The following is a 19935-nucleotide window of genomic DNA, read 5'->3' on the forward strand; positions in this document are numbered from 1 at the left end:
CTGTCATGTATCTAACACCAGTAAGTATAATTAGTAACAGGTCACTTGTAGGGAGTCATTGAATGCGGCGTAGCAGTGAGCGAAGGATCTAGCGTCTGCTGCTTGTGATGCTCAAATGGTGTAAGTGGTGTTCCTAGTCAGTAGACCTCCTCCAGAAATGGCAGATACCGGAGAATGTGTGACTAGTCGTGGAGGCCACGAACCGTGTACAGAGGCATCAAAGTTAGAAGACAGGCGTCTATGAGCGACTCTTGTGAGTGTATCAATAAAGGAAAGGGCCAGGACACTGCTGGGTCTACCTGATGCGTCTAAGGCAGGAGAGATGGAAGAGCTGATAAGCACGTGGCTCACTACAATAAGTACGGCAGACATAGTGCAGTTCAAGAGGATGCAAACTACTGCTGCATATGCTAGGCTGTGGAGTTACGCCTATGAGCACCCTGTGAACCGAGAGCTTGCATCTCTTCCTACAGCGTAGCGGGTGGAAGAGGCACGAGCTTGAGCAAGGCCAGAATGCTAGGGCCACAGAACGAGCGGCAGCTGGGAGAGAAGCTTGTGGAGGGTGATGCATAGCTCTCTGCTAGCTAGGAAGCGGCGTGGCCCACTGACGGGACGACTGGACGTAACCACGTTAAGCTTGATAGGCACGTTGAGCGCAGCGTTTTATGGCCTCTGAATACCGCACTGGTGTATGTGCTAGACAAGGTTTACCGGTATACCTTGAAGACAGGACTACTTGGTTGGCTGAAGCTGGGAAAGCGACCAATCCATTCCCATCAGAGGTGAATGCTTCCCCATGGATACACCTGAGACCGCACCCTCCTGTGGCCGGACAGGAGAGCAGACAATCGTGGAAACGTGTGCGAACAACCCATGGGTGCTGTCCAGCCATCTCTCTAGAACACGGTTATTTGCTAGCAGGCGGTACAGCGGGGAAGGAGACCGCCGTGCGTTGCTCCTGCCCGGCTAGATACGTCCCTTGCTCGCGGCACGGGCCCTGAAGGGGGCGTTGTCATGTGGCCTCTCGCTGAGCTAAAAAACTAGGTATGTCTGTGATCGTGGCTATCTCCCCAGAGTAGCACCTCCGTGCACAGGCCCTATTGTGTTCGTCGCTTAGCCCGCTAGACAAGGGGCTCAAAGGCCTTTTGAAGCGTCTTCTAGCCTCTGACATATCGCAAGTACTATAAGCACGAACAGCACACGGAACGACGGTGGCACACATGGACAGTGTACTATGTGCGTAGAAGAGAGCAGCCGTCCTCACATGTGCACGATGACACTAGCCAGTACGCCTTAGCTATTTTGCCGGCGACCATTTCCCCTTGTGCTTGCCACGATGGGAGAGCAAATGCACCTGGCGGGTTGGCAGCTGCTGTGCTGGCCTTCTTGAGCACTAGGCACATCCCTGCATGATGTTCAGTGCGAGCCAAATCCCACGATTGGGACTATCGTTATTAGCAAGGCGAGGTAGCTCGTTACAGCGGGCGCGCCTTTGATCACGTCCGCGATCTCTGTGCATACAGATGCTCCCCTACGCCTGCTGGCGATAATCGTGCACTCAGACAAGTACCACAAGGCGCTCCACTGTCCTCAAGGGAGACCAACGGCTTATGCATACGGCGCAACGGAGGCCTATGCGGTGAGTGCTACAGGGCCAGCTACTGACCAGTCTGGATCACAGTCCGCTCCTCAAGTACCCTTATACGTGCTTGCGTGCTCGTTGCCAGTGTTGAGCGAGACTGCAAAGGGTTTTGCTTCGTTGTGCTTATCTTACAGTGCTCAGTCCTTGGAGTACGCTTCACCGAAGGGGGATGTTAACTAGATGTGCAGAAGGTTGGCCGTGCACAGAGGTTTCTAGAAAGCCGGTTCACACAGAGGAGGCAGGGGCGATAAGCAGGCCAGCTATGTAAGACTAGCGTTAGAGGGGCTAGCTGCCAACCAAGATTGTAGCGGGATATCTGTAGTGCCTGATGGCTTCTAAGCATGGCAAAGCCGTGAGGCCTACGGACAAGCTGGAGGCTGCTCTTTGTTTTTATGCATTTGTAGCAGAACAGGTTCTTGAAAGTCTGCTCATTCCGGAGCTGAAAGAGTCCATCTCCTCTCCCCACATGGCACGGGGCTCCATTGTAGATGTGTACTATACAAACCGATAGCAGCCAGCGTATCTGCTGTCCAAACGAACCTGGCTGCGCCTTCCTGTGGCAGGCGGGCCACTATCGAACCTCTCAATCTGCACGACTGCCCTGTATCACCGTGTTGAACAGTCTTTTCATCTTTGGTCAGAGGATTGCTACACGTGTTACAAGCTTGGCTCGTCCATCAACCAGGTGGTGGCTCAGCGCTCGCTCTTGCTTGTCTCCCAATCCAGACGCCAACGCTTGCCGTTGTACTCAGATCAGTATCACCTATACATCTGCTTCCACCATCCTTCAGAGCACATGCTCTACAGCCGAAGGCCGATGCCCCCTATTACGAAGAGGAGTGTCCCCCGACTTACTCCACCTTAAGTAGGCCTACTAGGCACACTCTTGTCTGCTTCCTTACCTTCCTGCCTGCAGGCCGCCACGTGGTTCTCCTTCGTCGCTCCGCTTCACACATGTGTCGCGTCATCGAGCGTTCGTGACCTCAAGTGACCACCCGGAATCAGACCCTTCGCACTATACTACAGGCAGCTCAGCATAGGCATGACCCATAAGCAACGCTGGTCCTCTTGGCGCGCCCACCAGCTGAACGCTGTTACTCTGGCCCAACCAGCCAGCAAGAGGCCTTAGCTCGTGCTCCAAGCTATCCACGAAGCATGGCTACTCTAGGGGGTTCCCGAGCACAGTCAACAGCCACAACGTATCTCAATCGGTCACAGGGTAGCCACTTTCATCGGAAATCCATGTGGGGGACACATCTTTGGCAGCAGCTGATCACCTTTATCTTCGAGTCTCTACTAGGCCATAGCTAGCACCAACCGGAGTGGCAGGGTCAGCACGGCCTGGCCCAGCAGTGCCATCTGTCCTCACCGGCCCATAGAGTGTGCTCGACTCCACAACCTTATGACTAGTTCTATAGCACGCTCTGGGTCCGATCGGTCAGGTGGCAGGACTATCAACTCTCGGGTGGCTGTGCTAAAACCTACTCTGGAGCGAGGCCACTGCAGCAGGGGCTAGATCCATCACACCAGAAGCGATCACCGGCTTCTCATCTACCGGATGGAAGCTGCAATAATGGCTGGGTAAGGAAACCAGCCTGGCAAGGTATGACCGGCGGAGCGGATCCAAGCTCATCAGCAATCTACAATGCACACCACTCAGGCTCTATGGGTAGGCATAGCATTCGCTTGGTTCATGGTGATGGGCATCGGTGGGTGTCCTTACGACACAAGGACAGTGACTAATGGACCACAACGGCTGTTCATTCATGTGACCCTCTAGCCACTAACATAGGCAGGCCTTCTACAAGGCCCTTGCCTGGATCGTATCCGAGATATGTCCTTGCGGTATCTCTTGCTGTCCAGGTGCGTGTGACTGGACCTTCTACTTTTCACACTGGCTCGTGGACGTCGGCGCTTTGGCCTCTGGTGGAGCTATAATAGAGATCTGGCATAGGGTGTGGTGCCGTTAGCTGAGCCTTATCATGCTCCCATGCACGACGGGAGAGAGCCGGTCCTCCTTGCACTGTGCAGGGAGAGAGGGGCATCGAACTACACTACACTCTATACCGTGTGGCGCGGTTTGCAGTGCAAGGGACAGAATGCCTGTACTGAGTGCCCATTTGTCCAGGCCAGCTACAGATCGGGCTGGAGGTGACAAGCGAGCGCTGCTCGATTCCTTATTAGCAGGTGGGAGCCTGACCGCCCTAATACTTGCATGAGGCCAAAGGAGCGCCGGATCATGAGCCTGGCCAACACCTGGCGGACCAGCATAGACACCTCGAGCTCCTATTCCTTCTCATTGACGACAGCTTGATACGGAGAGTCTTTGTCGTCCCGCACACACAGATGCTCCCATTAGCGATAGCATCGGGGTGATTTGGGAGTAGTAGTGGAGTTCTCATTCAGCTGGCCCAGAAGACACACAGTTTGAGCAGCGTTTCCTCCTTGTTCAAGTTGAGAGAACCGACCTACGCCTTCGAACTCCATCTGGTACCTTTCATGCACTACGGGATCTTGATAATATTCACTGCAAAGGGTTAGAACTGGAGCCTGTGTGCCCACCAGGTGGAAGCATTATACACGCTAGTCAATACCGATTCGCGCATTCACGGACCTTGTGATCTTCCCAGGCCCCGCAAAGATCCACCTACGAGTGTCCTTCACCAGGTAGTCGGGCAACAGGCGTGACCAAGGGATAGGGATGCTGTATGGGCATCGGTGCATGGGCCAGACCCGCACAGAGAGGGCACAGGGGCTGGCTCTTCAGGGGTGCAGAGGTACTGGGAGAGGAACTAGTGGCAGACCTGCCACAAGAGGCCGGGTTCCCTCGATTCTGCAGGAGGCAGGTACACAGGGTTGCGTCGCTGTCTGTTTCTGGACTTTTTATCTATGCCTACACAGTGGAATGATAAGTTTTTAGTCAAACTACGTTAGAAAGTCCCTATAGGTGTAAGCTATATACGCTACATTAAAGTACACATGATAGATACATTTATTACTTAAATGAGTGCATGTGCTTTCCTTTTGCAGACGAATTTCCAGTAATTCTATGACATGTTAACAGAAGAGACAATCATCATTCAATCTAAAGTTAACTTCACATTATGTTTCATTCCTCATATATTGCCAATTACATGTGCTGATTTCTATGAGCTGGATGTCTTTTGAAGATATGCAGCACTGACTCACAGCTCTACATAGATCGTTACTTGGCTACTCTTAGTCTCAATGTTTGATAAACTCATTTTTGCGAGCTTGGCTTTACAATTAACTTGGGCAACACAAGTAAAGCGGATGGTGAGGTCTGCCACATGTGATTCAACTACCAGTGGATCAACCAAATGTGCAGCAGAAAAGTGCAATGTATGGATTGGAGGAAAGGATTATTGCTCGCAATGCTCTACTGATGCTGAGCTTCTTATTGATGGAGGATGTGCCCCAACTACTTCAGACCTAGCCAAAAAGTGTATAAGTGATAACAAAGGTAAATGCAGTTCCTGCGGAGATGGCTACTTTCTTCACAAAGGTGGGTGCTACAAATTTGGTACTGCACCAGGAAATGCCGTGTGTACTGAACCATCTGCACCCGGAGATTCTCTTCCCGCAGGGGTGTGCACAACTTGTGGATCAGGGTACTTTAAGAATCCAGCAGAAAGCGCGGCAAGCACACCGCCATGTATTGCTTGCAATGACACAGCTGGCAATAGCGGAAACACTGGACTCGTTGGATGCGGTACTTGTGACCCTCCTGTTTCTGGACAAGCAACATGCACATCATGTCTAGATGGATTTTTTGGAATAGGTGAGGGCACTGTTACTTGCACTGAATGCACAGGAGAATGCAAAACATGTAAGGGTGGTGCAGACCAATGTACATCTTGTAAAACATCATCAAAATACTTGAAAATTACAGACTCCGTCGCTGAAACCGGCGAATGTATTGATCAAGGACAATGTACAGAGACTCATTTCGCTATGGTAGATGGTGGTATAAATATGTGCTATCTCTGTAATACTACTGATAAAGGTGGGAAAGTTGGATGCAGAACATGCACAAAAAGTGGTACAGTAACATGCAAGACGTGTCTTGATGGATTCTTTGGTACTACTGATTGTGTAGCGTGCCATGAAGACTGCTTGACATGCAAAATCGAAGCAGCAAAATGTACTTCTTGTAAGGCAGATACTAAGCCATACTTTAAGGAAGGAGCTGATAATGATCAAACAGGCACATGTGTTGATGAAGTCGAATGCAAAGGAGATCACTTTTCTACAATTGACACTAGTAACAGTGATAAGAAAATATGCGTTCCTTGCAGTAAGACTGACAAGGGTGGTATCACTAATTGTAAGACGTGTGCTTTTAAGGTATCTTCTACTGAAGAAAGACCGGCGATCACCTGCACCGAGTGCACCACAAACAACCTGAGCCCCTTGAAGGACGAGTGCATGGCGGCCTGTCCCGCCGGCACATATGCTAATAATAAAGTGTGCGCCTCCTGCCACTCGTCGTGCGCCGGTTGCCAGACCGACGACAGGGAGACCTCCTGCACGGCCTGCTATCCCGGATATTCCCTTCTGTATGAGCCCAACGGAGCAACTGGGAGGTGCGTTAAGGAGTGCACTGGTGCGTTCATTACCAACTGTGCGGACGGGCAGTGCACGGCTGACGTGGGGGGTGCGAAGTACTGTGCCCAGTGCAAGGACGGGTACGCCCCGATCGACGGAATTTGTACAACGATGGCAGCTGCCGGAAGAGATGCGAGCGTATGCACGGCGGCAGGCGGGAAGTGTACGGCGTGTACAGGAGATTACGCCCTCGTCTCGGGTGGATGCTACGGTATTCAGAAACTTCCTGGGAAGGCTATCTGCATAGCAGCTAACAATGGAGAGTGCACTACTTGCGCGAACGGACAACAGCCCAGTGGAAAGGTCTGTCCGACATGTCCAGCTGGCTGCTCAAAATGTACAGGAAGTGCTCCTTCACAGCAGTGTTCGGAGTGCTTCCCAGGATACTACAAGTCCGGGGATAAGTGCGTAAAGTGTGACAAGGATAGTGAAAATATTAAGGGTGTGCCAAACTGTGTGAGCTGCAAGGAGCCAGCCAATTCTTCCGGGGCTGTTACTTGCTATTTGACACAACAAAAGACTGACGATGGCACCGGCGGAGACACTGGAGGAGACAGTATGAACAAGAGCGGCCTCAGCACTGGCGCCATCGCGGGGATCTCCGTCGCAGTCATCGTCGTCGTCGGAGGGCTCGTCGGCTTCCTCTGCTGGTGGTTTATCTGCCGTGGAAAGGCGTAGACTTAGGTAGTAAACACGTCACTGTATATGGCTTATTACACTATGCTGCTGGGGCTATCTGAGGATCGCCCAGAGATCGTGTGGGTGGGCTCGCTCCTTCCTGGCCAGTTCAGAGACGAGGGTTGGCTGTGGATGATATAACGAGAGAGTCCTCTCCAGTGATATATTCAGAGTCTGGGCATTCCTCTACCGCTCTATGGGGGTGTGCTCAGTCTGGGTGTGCGCGTCGGTCTGCCTAGGGGTCAACTTATTTGCCCATCTGTGTCGTCCACCAGTGGCGCCTCTCCTTGGTCTTCCTTCGTGGTGGGTGAAGCTCTGGTCGCTGTATTTTTTAGATGCTCCTGTCTGTCAGGGGCTGCCATCGGGCTCTCCGCTGGCTGGGCCCCGCGGTGTCCGTCCGGCTGTGTCCCGGACAGTGGTCCTACAGCCGCGGTCACGCAGGTCTCAGTGGGTCAGCTGGAGGGGACCGGATGGAGGGTGTTGTATGTGCCCTTGACCACTTGGTGAGTGGGGTGATCGCAGCTGTGGTGACTGGGGGCTATCCCTTTGTGACTCACCCCTCTGTGTGCTCGTGGTCTGTGAGTGCCCTCCACCCAGACAACACTCAGGAGCCGTGCACACCGGGACAGAGAGGAGACCAAGGGGAGTCAGGCAGCCCTGCCATGAGGGTGCACAGCAACCAGCCTGATCTGCATGGGCTGCTCGAGCGATGGTAGTGGCAGACGACTCCCTCTGACAGCAGCCCTGGTGACTGGCACTGATCTGCTCTCGAGGCTGAGTGGCAGTGAACACAGATGGACCAGAGTGCAGGAGGACCATCCACACACGGACAGACTGTGCCCCCATACGAGAGGCCCAGGCAACTACCCAAGAGGCAGCAACAGACACGGGCACTAGAGATCCCCAGCCAGACACATTGCTATGCTCATCCACAGGGGCATCAGAGGGCCAGGTGGGGTCACCCTCACAATCAGGGTATGATAGAAACCCCAGAGGACTCAAACACTACAGCAGAGCAGACCCAGAGGAGGCACACTCCAGGCAGGTGAGCAGTGGCAGAGCCTTGATAGCTGCCAGCCCCCCATGACACCCAGGCAGGCACCAGGCTCACCGAAACTCTGCTGGCCTCCACCTATGACCCGAGGGGGCAGCAGCCAGAGGAGTGAGGAGGCCTTCAGACACTCACAAGAGGCCCGGCTGTCCAGCAGGCGATGCCCGATCAGAGGCGACCACGAGCACCCTCCACTGCACTCTGGGGCTGTCGATCATTCACTGCCTCTCATAGCAGACCTCCTTGAGGGCAGTGCAGTGGGTCCCAGCTCATGCAGGAAGGTGCACACCTCCCTCGGCATAGGACACCCCGGCTCTCCCCGAGGGGTCATCAGAGCCACGAGGAGGGGTCAAGGTCCTGATAGACCACATCGGGAACTCCTGAACAGGCACAGCAGGTGAGGTATGGGTGACCCTCGGCGTGTTCCTCTCTGCTGTGAGCATCTTGAGACCAAGGGGGCTCACCTCTGCCTACGGATGATACACAGCGCTCCACAACGAGAGCCCACCAGGAGCAGCACAGCTGACCATGGGGACAGTGCAGCCACCGGTGCCTCACCATGCCAGTCTTCTGGGCCATCACACTAGAGGCCTGAGAGAACCCCATCCCACCCACAGGGCCATCCACACCCCTGCTGGCCGAGGTGAACTACCGTCGAGGCACTGGACAGGGCATGCCAGGGGCCCAGCAGACCCGCACAGAGCATCAGCGAGTAGCAGGAGGGGCTGCGATGGCCTGCCTCACCCCTCACGCACCAGCCAGACAGAGTAGCAGTACTGCCCGAGACATGCAGGGGCCAAGGGAGGCGATCAGTCAGGGGACACGACACGATCGTCGGTGCCTCTGTCTCGGGAGTGCAACGAAGGCTGAGGATCAGACACAATCACCCTAGCAAACAGAGCGGAGATCACCCACCCCAATGGCCCACCGAGAGGTCAGAGACACATACGAACACCCACCACCTCAGCCCCCACCAGAGCCCTCCAGCCTCACCCATCAACCCCGCCTCACCCACCAGCTGACCCACTGAGACCTGCGTGACCGCGACCGTGGGAGCCCTGACTCGAGCCACAGCTGCCCGGACACCGCGGGGCCCAGCCAGCGGAGAGCCCGATGGCAGCCCCTGACAGACAGGAGCATCTAAAAAATACAGCGACCAGAGCTTCACCCACCACGAAGGAAGACCAAGGAGAGGCGCCACTGGTGGACGACACAGATGGGCAAATAAGTTGACCCCTAGGCAGACCGACGCGCACACCCAGACTGAGCACACCCCCATAGAGCGGTAGAGGAATGCCCAGACTCTGAATATATCACTGGAGAGGACTCTCTCGTTATATCATCCACAGCCAACCCTCGTCTCTGAACTGGCCAGGAAGGAGCGAGCCCACCCACACGATCTCTGGGCGATCCTCAGATAGCCCCAGCAGCATAGTGTAATAAGCCATATACAGTGACGTGTTTACTACCTAAGTCTACGCCTTTCCACGGCAGATAAACCACCAGCAGAGGAAGCCGACGAGCCCTCCGACGACGACGATGACTGCGACGGAGATCCCCGCGATGGCGCCAGTGCTGAGGCCGCTCTTGTTCATACTGTCTCCTCCAGTGTCTCCGCCGGTGCCATCGTCAGTCTTTTGTTGTGTCAAATAGCAAGTAACAGCCCCGGAAGAATTGGCTGGCTCCTTGCAGCTCACACAGTTTGGCACACCCTTAATATTTTCACTATCCTTGTCACACTTTACGCACTTATCCCCGGACTTGTAGTATCCTGGGAAGCACTCCGAACACTGCTGTGAAGGAGCACTTCCTGTACATTTTGAGCAGCCAGCTGGACATGTCGGACAGACCTTTCCACTGGGCTGTTGTCCGTTCGCGCAAGTAGTGCACTCTCCATTGTTAGCTGCTATGCAGATAGCCTTCCCAGGAAGTTTCTGAATACCGTAGCATCCACCCGAGACGAGGGCGTAATCTCCTGTACACGCCGTACACTTCCCGCCTGCCGCCGTGCATACGCTCGCATCTCTTCCGGCAGCTGCCATCGTTGTACAAATTCCGTCGATCGGGGCGTACCCGTCCTTGCACTGGGCACAGTACTTCGCACCCCCCACGTCAGCCGTGCACTGCCCGTCCGCACAGTTGGTAATGAACGCACCAGTGCACTCCTTAACGCACCTCCCAGTTGCTCCGTTGGGCTCATACAGAAGGGAATATCCGGGATAGCAGGCCGTGCAGGAGGTCTCCCTGTCGTCGGTCTGGCAACCGGCGCACGACGAGTGGCAGGAGGCGCACACTTTATTATTAGCATATGTGCCGGCGGGACAGGCCGCCATGCACTCGTCCTTCAAGGGGCTCAGGTTGTTTGTGGTGCACTCGGTGCAGGTGATCGCCGGTCTTTCTTCAGTAGAAGATACCTTAAAAGCACACGTCTTACAATTAGTGATACCACCCTTGTCAGTCTTACTGCAAGGAACGCATATTTTCTTATCACTGTTACTAGTGTCAATTGTAGAAAAGTGATCTCCTTTGCATTCGACTTCATCAACACATGTGCCTGTTTGATCATTATCAGCTCCTTCCTTAAAGTATGGCTTAGTATCTGCCTTACAAGAAGTACATTTTGCTGCTTCGATTTTGCATGTCAAGCAGTCTTCATGGCACGCTACACAATCAGTAGTACCAAAGAATCCATCAAGACACGTCTTGCATGTTACTGTACCACTTTTTGTGCATGTTCTGCATCCAACTTTCCCACCTTTATCAGTAGTATTACAGAGATAGCACATATTTATACCACCATCTACCATAGCGAAATGAGTCTCTGTACATTGTCCTTGATCAATACATTCGCCGGTTTCAGCGACGGAGTCTGTAATTTTCAAGTATTTTGATGATGTTTTACAAGATGTACATTGGTCTGCACCACCCTTACATGTTTTGCATTCTCCTGTGCATTCAGTGCAAGTAACAGTGCCCTCACCTATTCCAAAAAATCCATCTAGACATGATGTGCATGTTGCTTGTCCAGAAACAGGAGGGTCACAAGTACCGCATCCAACGAGTCCAGTGTTTCCGCTATTGCCAGCTGTGTCATTGCAAGCAATACATGGCGGTGTGCTTGCCGCGCTTTCTGCTGGATTCTTAAAGTACCCTGATCCACAAGTTGTGCACACCCCTGCGGGAAGAGAATCTCCGGGTGCAGATGGTTCAGTACACACGGCATTTCCTGGTGCAGTACCAAATTTGTAGCACCCACCTTTGTGAAGAAAGTAGCCATCTCCGCAGGAACTGCATTTACCTTTGTTATCACTTATACACTTTTTGGCTAGGTCTGAAGTAGTTGGGGCACATCCTCCATCAATAAGAAGCTCAGCATCAGTAGAGCATTGCGAGCAATAATCCTTTCCTCCAATCCATACATTGCACTTTTCTGCTGCACATTTGGTTGATCCACTGGTAGTTGAATCACATGTGGCAGACCTCACCATCCGCTTTACTTGTGTTGCCCAAGTTAATTGTAAAGCCAAGCTCGCAAAAATGAGTTTATCAAACATTGAGACTAAGAGTAGCCAAGTAACGATCTATGTAGAGCTGTGAGTCAGTGCTGCATATCTTCAAAAGACATCCAGCTCATAGAAATCAGCACATGTAATTGGCAATATATGAGGAATGAAACATAATGTGAAGTTAACTTTAGATTGAATGATGATTGTCTCTTCTGTTAACATGTCATAGAATTACTGGAAATTCGTCTGCAAAAGGAAAGCACATGCACTCATTTAAGTAATAAATGTATCTATCATGTGTACTTTAATGTAGCGTATATAGCTTACACCTATAGGGACTTTCTAACGTAGTTTGACTAAAAACTTATCATTCCACTGTGTAGGCATAGATAAAAAGTCCAGAAACAGACAGCGACGCAACCCTGTGTACCTGCCTCCTGCAGAATCGAGGGAACCCGGCCTCTTGTGGCAGGTCTGCCACTAGTTCCTCTCCCAGTACCTCTGCACCCCTGAAGAGCCAGCCCCTGTGCCCTCTCTGTGCGGGTCTGGCCCATGCACCGATGCCCATACAGCATCCCTATCCCTTGGTCACGCCTGTTGCCCGACTACCTGGTGAAGGACACTCGTAGGTGGATCTTTGCGGGGCCTGGGAAGATCACAAGGTCCGTGGATGCGCGAATCGGTATTGACTAGCGTGTATAATGCTTCCACCTGGTGGGCACACAGGCTCCAGTTCTAACCCTTTGCAGTGAATATTATCAAGATCCCGTAGTGCATGAAAGGTACCAGATGGAGTTCGAAGGCGTAGGTCGGTTCTCTCAACTTGAACAAGGAGGAAACGCTGCTCAAACTGTGTGTCTTCTGGGCCAGCTGAATGAGAACTCCACTACTACTCCCAAATCACCCCGATGCTATCGCTAATGGGAGCATCTGTGTGTGCGGGACGACAAAGACTCTCCGTATCAAGCTGTCGTCAATGAGAAGGAATAGGAGCTCGAGGTGTCTATGCTGGTCCGCCAGGTGTTGGCCAGGCTCATGATCCGGCGCTCCTTTGGCCTCATGCAAGTATTAGGGCGGTCAGGCTCCCACCTGCTAATAAGGAATCGAGCAGCGCTCGCTTGTCACCTCCAGCCCGATCTGTAGCTGGCCTGGACAAATGGGCACTCAGTACAGGCATTCTGTCCCTTGCACTGCAAACCGCGCCACACGGTATAGAGTGTAGTGTAGTTCGATGCCCCTCTCTCCCTGCACAGTGCAAGGAGGACCGGCTCTCTCCCGTCGTGCATGGGAGCATGATAAGGCTCAGCTAACGGCACCACACCCTATGCCAGATCTCTATTATAGCTCCACCAGAGGCCAAAGCGCCGACGTCCACGAGCCAGTGTGAAAAGTAGAAGGTCCAGTCACACGCACCTGGACAGCAAGAGATACCGCAAGGACATATCTCGGATACGATCCAGGCAAGGGCCTTGTAGAAGGCCTGCCTATGTTAGTGGCTAGAGGGTCACATGAATGAACAGCCGTTGTGGTCCATTAGTCACTGTCCTTGTGTCGTAAGGACACCCACCGATGCCCATCACCATGAACCAAGCGAATGCTATGCCTACCCATAGAGCCTGAGTGGTGTGCATTGTAGATTGCTGATGAGCTTGGATCCGCTCCGCCGGTCATACCTTGCCAGGCTGGTTTCCTTACCCAGCCATTATTGCAGCTTCCATCCGGTAGATGAGAAGCCGGTGATCGCTTCTGGTGTGATGGATCTAGCCCCTGCTGCAGTGGCCTCGCTCCAGAGTAGGTTTTAGCACAGCCACCCGAGAGTTGATAGTCCTGCCACCTGACCGATCGGACCCAGAGCGTGCTATAGAACTAGTCATAAGGTTGTGGAGTCGAGCACACTCTATGGGCCGGTGAGGACAGATGGCACTGCTGGGCCAGGCCGTGCTGACCCTGCCACTCCGGTTGGTGCTAGCTATGGCCTAGTAGAGACTCGAAGATAAAGGTGATCAGCTGCTGCCAAAGATGTGTCCCCCACATGGATTTCCGATGAAAGTGGCTACCCTGTGACCGATTGAGATACGTTGTGGCTGTTGACTGTGCTCGGGAACCCCCTAGAGTAGCCATGCTTCGTGGATAGCTTGGAGCACGAGCTAAGGCCTCTTGCTGGCTGGTTGGGCCAGAGTAACAGCGTTCAGCTGGTGGGCGCGCCAAGAGGACCAGCGTTGCTTATGGGTCATGCCTATGCTGAGCTGCCTGTAGTATAGTGCGAAGGGTCTGATTCCGGGTGGTCACTTGAGGTCACGAACGCTCGATGACGCGACACATGTGTGAAGCGGAGCGACGAAGGAGAACCACGTGGCGGCCTGCAGGCAGGAAGGTAAGGAAGCAGACAAGAGTGTGCCTAGTAGGCCTACTTAAGGTGGAGTAAGTCGGGGGACACTCCTCTTCGTAATAGGGGGCATCGGCCTTCGGCTGTAGAGCATGTGCTCTGAAGGATGGTGGAAGCAGATGTATAGGTGATACTGATCTGAGTACAACGGCAAGCGTTGGCGTCTGGATTGGGAGACAAGCAAGAGCGAGCGCTGAGCCACCACCTGGTTGATGGACGAGCCAAGCTTGTAACACGTGTAGCAATCCTCTGACCAAAGATGAAAAGACTGTTCAACACGGTGATACAGGGCAGTCGTGCAGATTGAGAGGTTCGATAGTGGCCCGCCTGCCACAGGAAGGCGCAGCCAGGTTCGTTTGGACAGCAGATACGCTGGCTGCTATCGGTTTGTATAGTACACATCTACAATGGAGCCCCGTGCCATGTGGGGAGAGGAGATGGACTCTTTCAGCTCCGGAATGAGCAGACTTTCAAGAACCTGTTCTGCTACAAATGCATAAAAACAAAGAGCAGCCTCCAGCTTGTCCGTAGGCCTCACGGCTTTGCCATGCTTAGAAGCCATCAGGCACTACAGATATCCCGCTACAATCTTGGTTGGCAGCTAGCCCCTCTAACGCTAGTCTTACATAGCTGGCCTGCTTATCGCCCCTGCCTCCTCTGTGTGAACCGGCTTTCTAGAAACCTCTGTGCACGGCCAACCTTCTGCACATCTAGTTAACATCCCCCTTCGGTGAAGCGTACTCCAAGGACTGAGCACTGTAAGATAAGCACAACGAAGCAAAACCCTTTGCAGTCTCGCTCAACACTGGCAACGAGCACGCAAGCACGTATAAGGGTACTTGAGGAGCGGACTGTGATCCAGACTGGTCAGTAGCTGGCCCTGTAGCACTCACCGCATAGGCCTCCGTTGCGCCGTATGCATAAGCCGTTGGTCTCCCTTGAGGACAGTGGAGCGCCTTGTGGTACTTGTCTGAGTGCACGATTATCGCCAGCAGGCGTAGGGGAGCATCTGTATGCACAGAGATCGCGGACGTGATCAAAGGCGCGCCCGCTGTAACGAGCTACCTCGCCTTGCTAATAACGATAGTCCCAATCGTGGGATTTGGCTCGCACTGAACATCATGCAGGGATGTGCCTAGTGCTCAAGAAGGCCAGCACAGCAGCTGCCAACCCGCCAGGTGCATTTGCTCTCCCATCGTGGCAAGCACAAGGGGAAATGGTCGCCGGCAAAATAGCTAAGGCGTACTGGCTAGTGTCATCGTGCACATGTGAGGACGGCTGCTCTCTTCTACGCACATAGTACACTGTCCATGTGTGCCACCGTCGTTCCGTGTGCTGTTCGTGCTTATAGTACTTGCGATATGTCAGAGGCTAGAAGACGCTTCAAAAGGCCTTTGAGCCCCTTGTCTAGCGGGCTAAGCGACGAACACAATAGGGCCTGTGCACGGAGGTGCTACTCTGGGGAGATAGCCACGATCACAGACATACCTAGTTTTTTAGCTCAGCGAGAGGCCACATGACAACGCCCCCTTCAGGGCCCGTGCCGCGAGCAAGGGACGTATCTAGCCGGGCAGGAGCAACGCACGGCGGTCTCCTTCCCCGCTGTACCGCCTGCTAGCAAATAACCGTGTTCTAGAGAGATGGCTGGACAGCACCCATGGGTTGTTCGCACACGTTTCCACGATTGTCTGCTCTCCTGTCCGGCCACAGGAGGGTGCGGTCTCAGGTGTATCCATGGGGAAGCATTCACCTCTGATGGGAATGGATTGGTCGCTTTCCCAGCTTCAGCCAACCAAGTAGTCCTGTCTTCAAGGTATACCGGTAAACCTTGTCTAGCACATACACCAGTGCGGTATTCAGAGGCCATAAAACGCTGCGCTCAACGTGCCTATCAAGCTTAACGTGGTTACGTCCAGTCGTCCCGTCAGTGGGCCACGCCGCTTCCTAGCTAGCAGAGAGCTATGCATCACCCTCCACAAGCTTCTCTCCCAGCTGCCGCTCGTTCTGTGGCCCTAGCATTCTGGCCTTGCTCAAGCTCGTGCCTCTTCCACCCGCTACGCTGTAGGAAGAGATGCAAGCTCTCGGTTCACAGGGTGCTCATAGGCGTAACTCCACAGCCTAGCATATGCAGCAGTAGTTTGCATCCTCTTGAACTGCACTATGTCTGCCGTACTTATTGTAGTGAGCCACGTGCTTATCAGCTCTTCCATCTCTCCTGCCTTAGACGCATCAGGTAGACCCAGCAGTGTCCTGGCCCTTTCCTTTATTGATACACTCACAAGAGTCGCTCATAGACGCCTGTCTTCTAACTTTGATGCCTCTGTACACGGTTCGTGGCCTCCACGACTAGTCACACATTCTCCGGTATCTGCCATTTCTGGAGGAGGTCTACTGACTAGGAACACCACTTACACCATTTGAGCATCACAAGCAGCAGACGCTAGATCCTTCGCTCACTGCTACGCCGCATTCAATGACTCCCTACAAGTGACCTGTTACTAATTATACTTACTGGTGTTAGATACATGACAGCATAAGCACACGCTGTAGCGGTCGGTGCTCTCTGTTTGCTTTTGAGATCCAAGTCTCTATCGATATGGTACTTGTCCCGCTTGCATTGTTGGCATTTGCACGCCTGGGTCTGTCAAGACCGCTGTGGTAATGAGACAGTGCCTCGTCTTTGTGTATTGAATGACTCCGGTAGACCATATGAAAGGCTGTTCGGCTGTTTCTGGCTAAGCCTGATGGTATCTTCTTTGCATGCCAAATAACGGGCATCACACGGCTCCACAAGAGAGATGCCTGCTCGTCATCCTACTGCAGATCCAAAAGCACTCTCCGACTAGCAGCCCTCTTTAGCATTTGCTTGATGTAGCTAAGAGAAGTCTCCGTGCTTCTGTTCCTCGATGCGCTTACACTGCTTCTCCCATAAAGCATTTCTTGAGGGTTACATACGCATTCACTATCTTATATACAGGATGAACGCGAACGGCCAAGTGGTTTGGCCAAGGATAGAACAGCTAACGAGTGATCAACTCGCCCACTTGCATTCTTCCCATACGCTGGAGTTGTAACAGCTTCAACTCGACTACTTTGTAGTCTAACCATCAACTCCGGGTGGCTCAAATTCAAGCACAACCACACACCCCACTGGCAAAGTCCTAATTCTCAGCAAGCTATTGGGTGGTGTTACAATGACATAACTATCCAAATTAGATTCAGCCTTCTTGGCTTCTGTCTACGCCAGTGTTACTAGAGTATCTTTGAAGGAAGGGTCCTTTCACCTGCATCTGAGACCCTCTCTTCGGCCTTTCTCAGTATAAGATATGGGTTTCTCTACTCCTTGAATGCTCCCCCAAGAAAGGCGGCAGCTAGCACACATAGGCCTGTCACAGTAGCAGCTAGCAAGCGGGGTCTGTATCGAGCCTCAGAGGACACGTCGCCTTCTTCATCAGGCAAACCCCCGTCCTCTTCTGGTGAATATGTGACCCTGATGCTGTTTGAGACAAACACATCTTCGCGAAGTGTGGTACGGTCGAGCTCCGTAATCCCAGACGGGACAAAGAGAAGCCTCCCTTGGCCGCTGAATGCTTCCTGTTCGACTAGCCCTGTTAGCGTCAAACCAAACTCTTTTCCGTTAACCTTCGGGCCTGTACAACTGAACTGTATATCTGTGGCAATCGTAACAGGAGTTTGAGGTGCGCTTCTCCAAGCAGTCTGCGTTCCACTCAGATAAAACAGGGTATACCTTTTTGTGACAGGATGCACTGTGCAAGTGTAGTACAGAGTGTTTGAAGAAGAAGCTGTGCGCCGCTTGTAGCCAAGCGTACGCATCATCCTCTCCATAACGGTCTCTGCGTTTTCTTCTGGATTCGTTCTAAAGGCAATGCTACTAGGCCATGCAATAGTAAGGTGAGACTCGATCCCAAAGATCACTATGTCAATGTACTCGATGAAGATGGACTGATGGTATCCTACGTCAAGGATGTTAATAGTCCAGTCTCCAACGGAGTTCTCTCCGTAGAACAGGTAGGAGTAGAAAAACACACCCTCAATATCTTCTGTCGTCACAGAATCTGGCTGGATCATCGTGCCTCTGGTTCCCTCTGGCGATTGCACCAGTATACTCAGCTCCTTTAGATTCGACCCGTTTGAAGCAACAACTCGGAGTCCTATTTTCTCTATGCGCTTATTTTGCACGACAGATAGCTTCTTCTGGAGGGTGATCCGATCAGGGATGTAACGATCGATTGCTATTCGATGGACTCCACACTTTTCCGCACACTCCCCACCATCATCAATAATCACCCCTGTGCAGCCCAGGAATTTCTTACAAGAGTTACCACATCGCTCTTCCCAAGCCTGACGGCTCATGTAGTCTTTTTCTGAACCATATATGTGACGAAGCGCCTTAACATAAGAGAGGGAGGCATTCACATCCACCAGTCCAAACCCGTATGTATTCGAGAAGAGGTATCCAGCAGCGTTTCTTTTCCAGTCGTTTGCGTCGCCGAGGTATGATGAGTTAAGCCCTAGCTCTGTGTGTCTCCCTGTCTCGGCGATCACGTTAAGCAAATCAGAAAAGCTCATCTGATACCCTAGAGCTGCAAACGCATCGGCCACTAGTGCAAGTGCAGCTGCTCCAATAGATAGGGCGGACCCAGGCCCATATGCGACGGGGGCAACAACGTCATCAAATCCAAAGGCGACCAATGGCGCGTCTTCTGTTCCAGACGGGGTGCTGAATAGGATATTCGCTCCGATTCTGGAGCTAGGATAGGTGACAGTGAGTACTGTGTTAGCCTCTCCATGAGATTGCTGGATGACGCTTTGTACATACACAGCTACGGAGGATTGCAAATAATTTAACAGATTGACGTCTTCTTCGCCTACACCTGTACTAAAAATAGGGATGAAATCGCCGTTGCAAGAGTCTTTAACATCTGATGCTGCCATTACATCTCTGAGAAGAGGAACCAAAGACTCCAAGAGAGAGTTCTTAGCCCTTAGATGAGCAGCGAATGGAATCTCATACATACAAACTAATAGGTTCATGAAGCGGGATGATGCGCCCTTTATGCTATATCCTTCCAAGACATCAATAAACGATGCTTCGTACTCTGAGCTAGCAACCATCCCAGAAGATGTCTCCGAATCAACCAGTTTAGGTCTGAACACCGTTCTCTCAATGACCTGAGCGTTTCTCGCTACCCCACTGGTGCCTCCAGACATGTGGGCTGCAGCAAGGGTTAACGCAATTGTCCCGGGTGCATCCTCAGTAAAGAGAGATGCATTAAAGCCGCCACAGTTTATGGAATATTCTTCGTTGAGAGTTAGTTGGGTGCATGTCCTAGAAATCCCTGAGTTCAGAAACGAAAGCTTAATTCGTCGGCCGGTGACATCAGGATGAATTAACGTAAGGTTATCAGATCGAAAGATGTTTATAAGGTGAAGATGATCTAGTGGTTCTGCGTCCTCTGTTTGGTCATTAATATGATAAAGGAGAGTTGTTGTATCGAAAAAGTCGTCACAATAAACTTTATTGACAGCAGCTTGGCTTCGAAGATGTTGTAAGTATTGCTCTTTTAAACTCTTTTCAAGTTCGGGATGAGCCTGGAGCTCGTCAGCTATTTCGTGATAACAATCAAAAACCTTCAAGTCCAAAACCCCAAGATCTCGTACAAAATTTGGATCAAGTGTCGTGGAGTCCAACTGATACCCCTCCCGTAATTCTAAAAGGCAGAGCTCTCCTCTTTCAGAAGTTGTCAAGATAGATATAACAAGTAGCAACAACAATAACATGTGGCTCGATAGCTTTTTGTATCTGCTTTTGTTCTCTACAGTAAACAGCCGCTGATACCTACGTATATTCAACATCTAACAAATAGAGATCATCAGGATTAGTGATTGGAATTACTTAACTCGAACAAGATAGTATATGGTCCTTCATCTTCAGGCCGTTGTATAGACATGCGAGAATTTGTTCAAGGCTATAGAGCTCTAAATGTTAGAAAGACCATGACTGTTAGAATTCAACCAGTCC

General features: G+C 52.1%; 3 protein-coding genes across 3 annotated transcripts; 1 reads left to right on the plus strand and 2 right to left on the minus strand.

Moving 5' to 3' along the window:
* Positions 1 to 4870: 4870 nt before the first annotated feature.
* On the plus strand, positions 4871 to 6949 carry GL50803_0016501 (VSP with INR; the record flags this gene model as incomplete). Its single annotated transcript, XM_001708230.1, has 1 exon — positions 4871 to 6949. One exon carries the CDS (start codon positions 4871 to 4873, stop codon positions 6947 to 6949), a length of 2079 nt encoding a protein of 692 aa, XP_001708282.1.
* Positions 6950 to 9475: 2526 nt separating this feature from the next.
* On the minus strand, positions 9476 to 11554 carry GL50803_00d16501 (VSP with INR; the record flags this gene model as incomplete). The annotated part of the gene is made up of 1 exon (XM_038046452.1): positions 9476 to 11554. One exon carries the CDS (start codon positions 11552 to 11554, stop codon positions 9476 to 9478), a length of 2079 nt encoding a protein of 692 aa, XP_037901922.1.
* A 5674-nt stretch (positions 11555 to 17228) lies between these two features.
* Positions 17229 to 19694, minus strand: GL50803_0060596 (uncharacterized protein; the record flags this gene model as incomplete). The annotated part of the gene is made up of 1 exon (XM_038046227.1): positions 17229 to 19694. The coding sequence occupies one exon, from the start codon at positions 19692 to 19694 to the stop codon at positions 17229 to 17231; it is 2466 nt and encodes an 821-aa protein (XP_037901923.1).
* Positions 19695 to 19935: the final 241 nt, after the last annotated feature.

The sequence above is a fragment of the Giardia intestinalis genome, chromosome 4 (assembly GCF_000002435.2).
Source record: "Giardia intestinalis strain WB C6 chromosome 4, whole genome shotgun sequence".
Taxonomy (NCBI): domain Eukaryota; phylum Fornicata; order Diplomonadida; family Hexamitidae; genus Giardia; species Giardia duodenalis.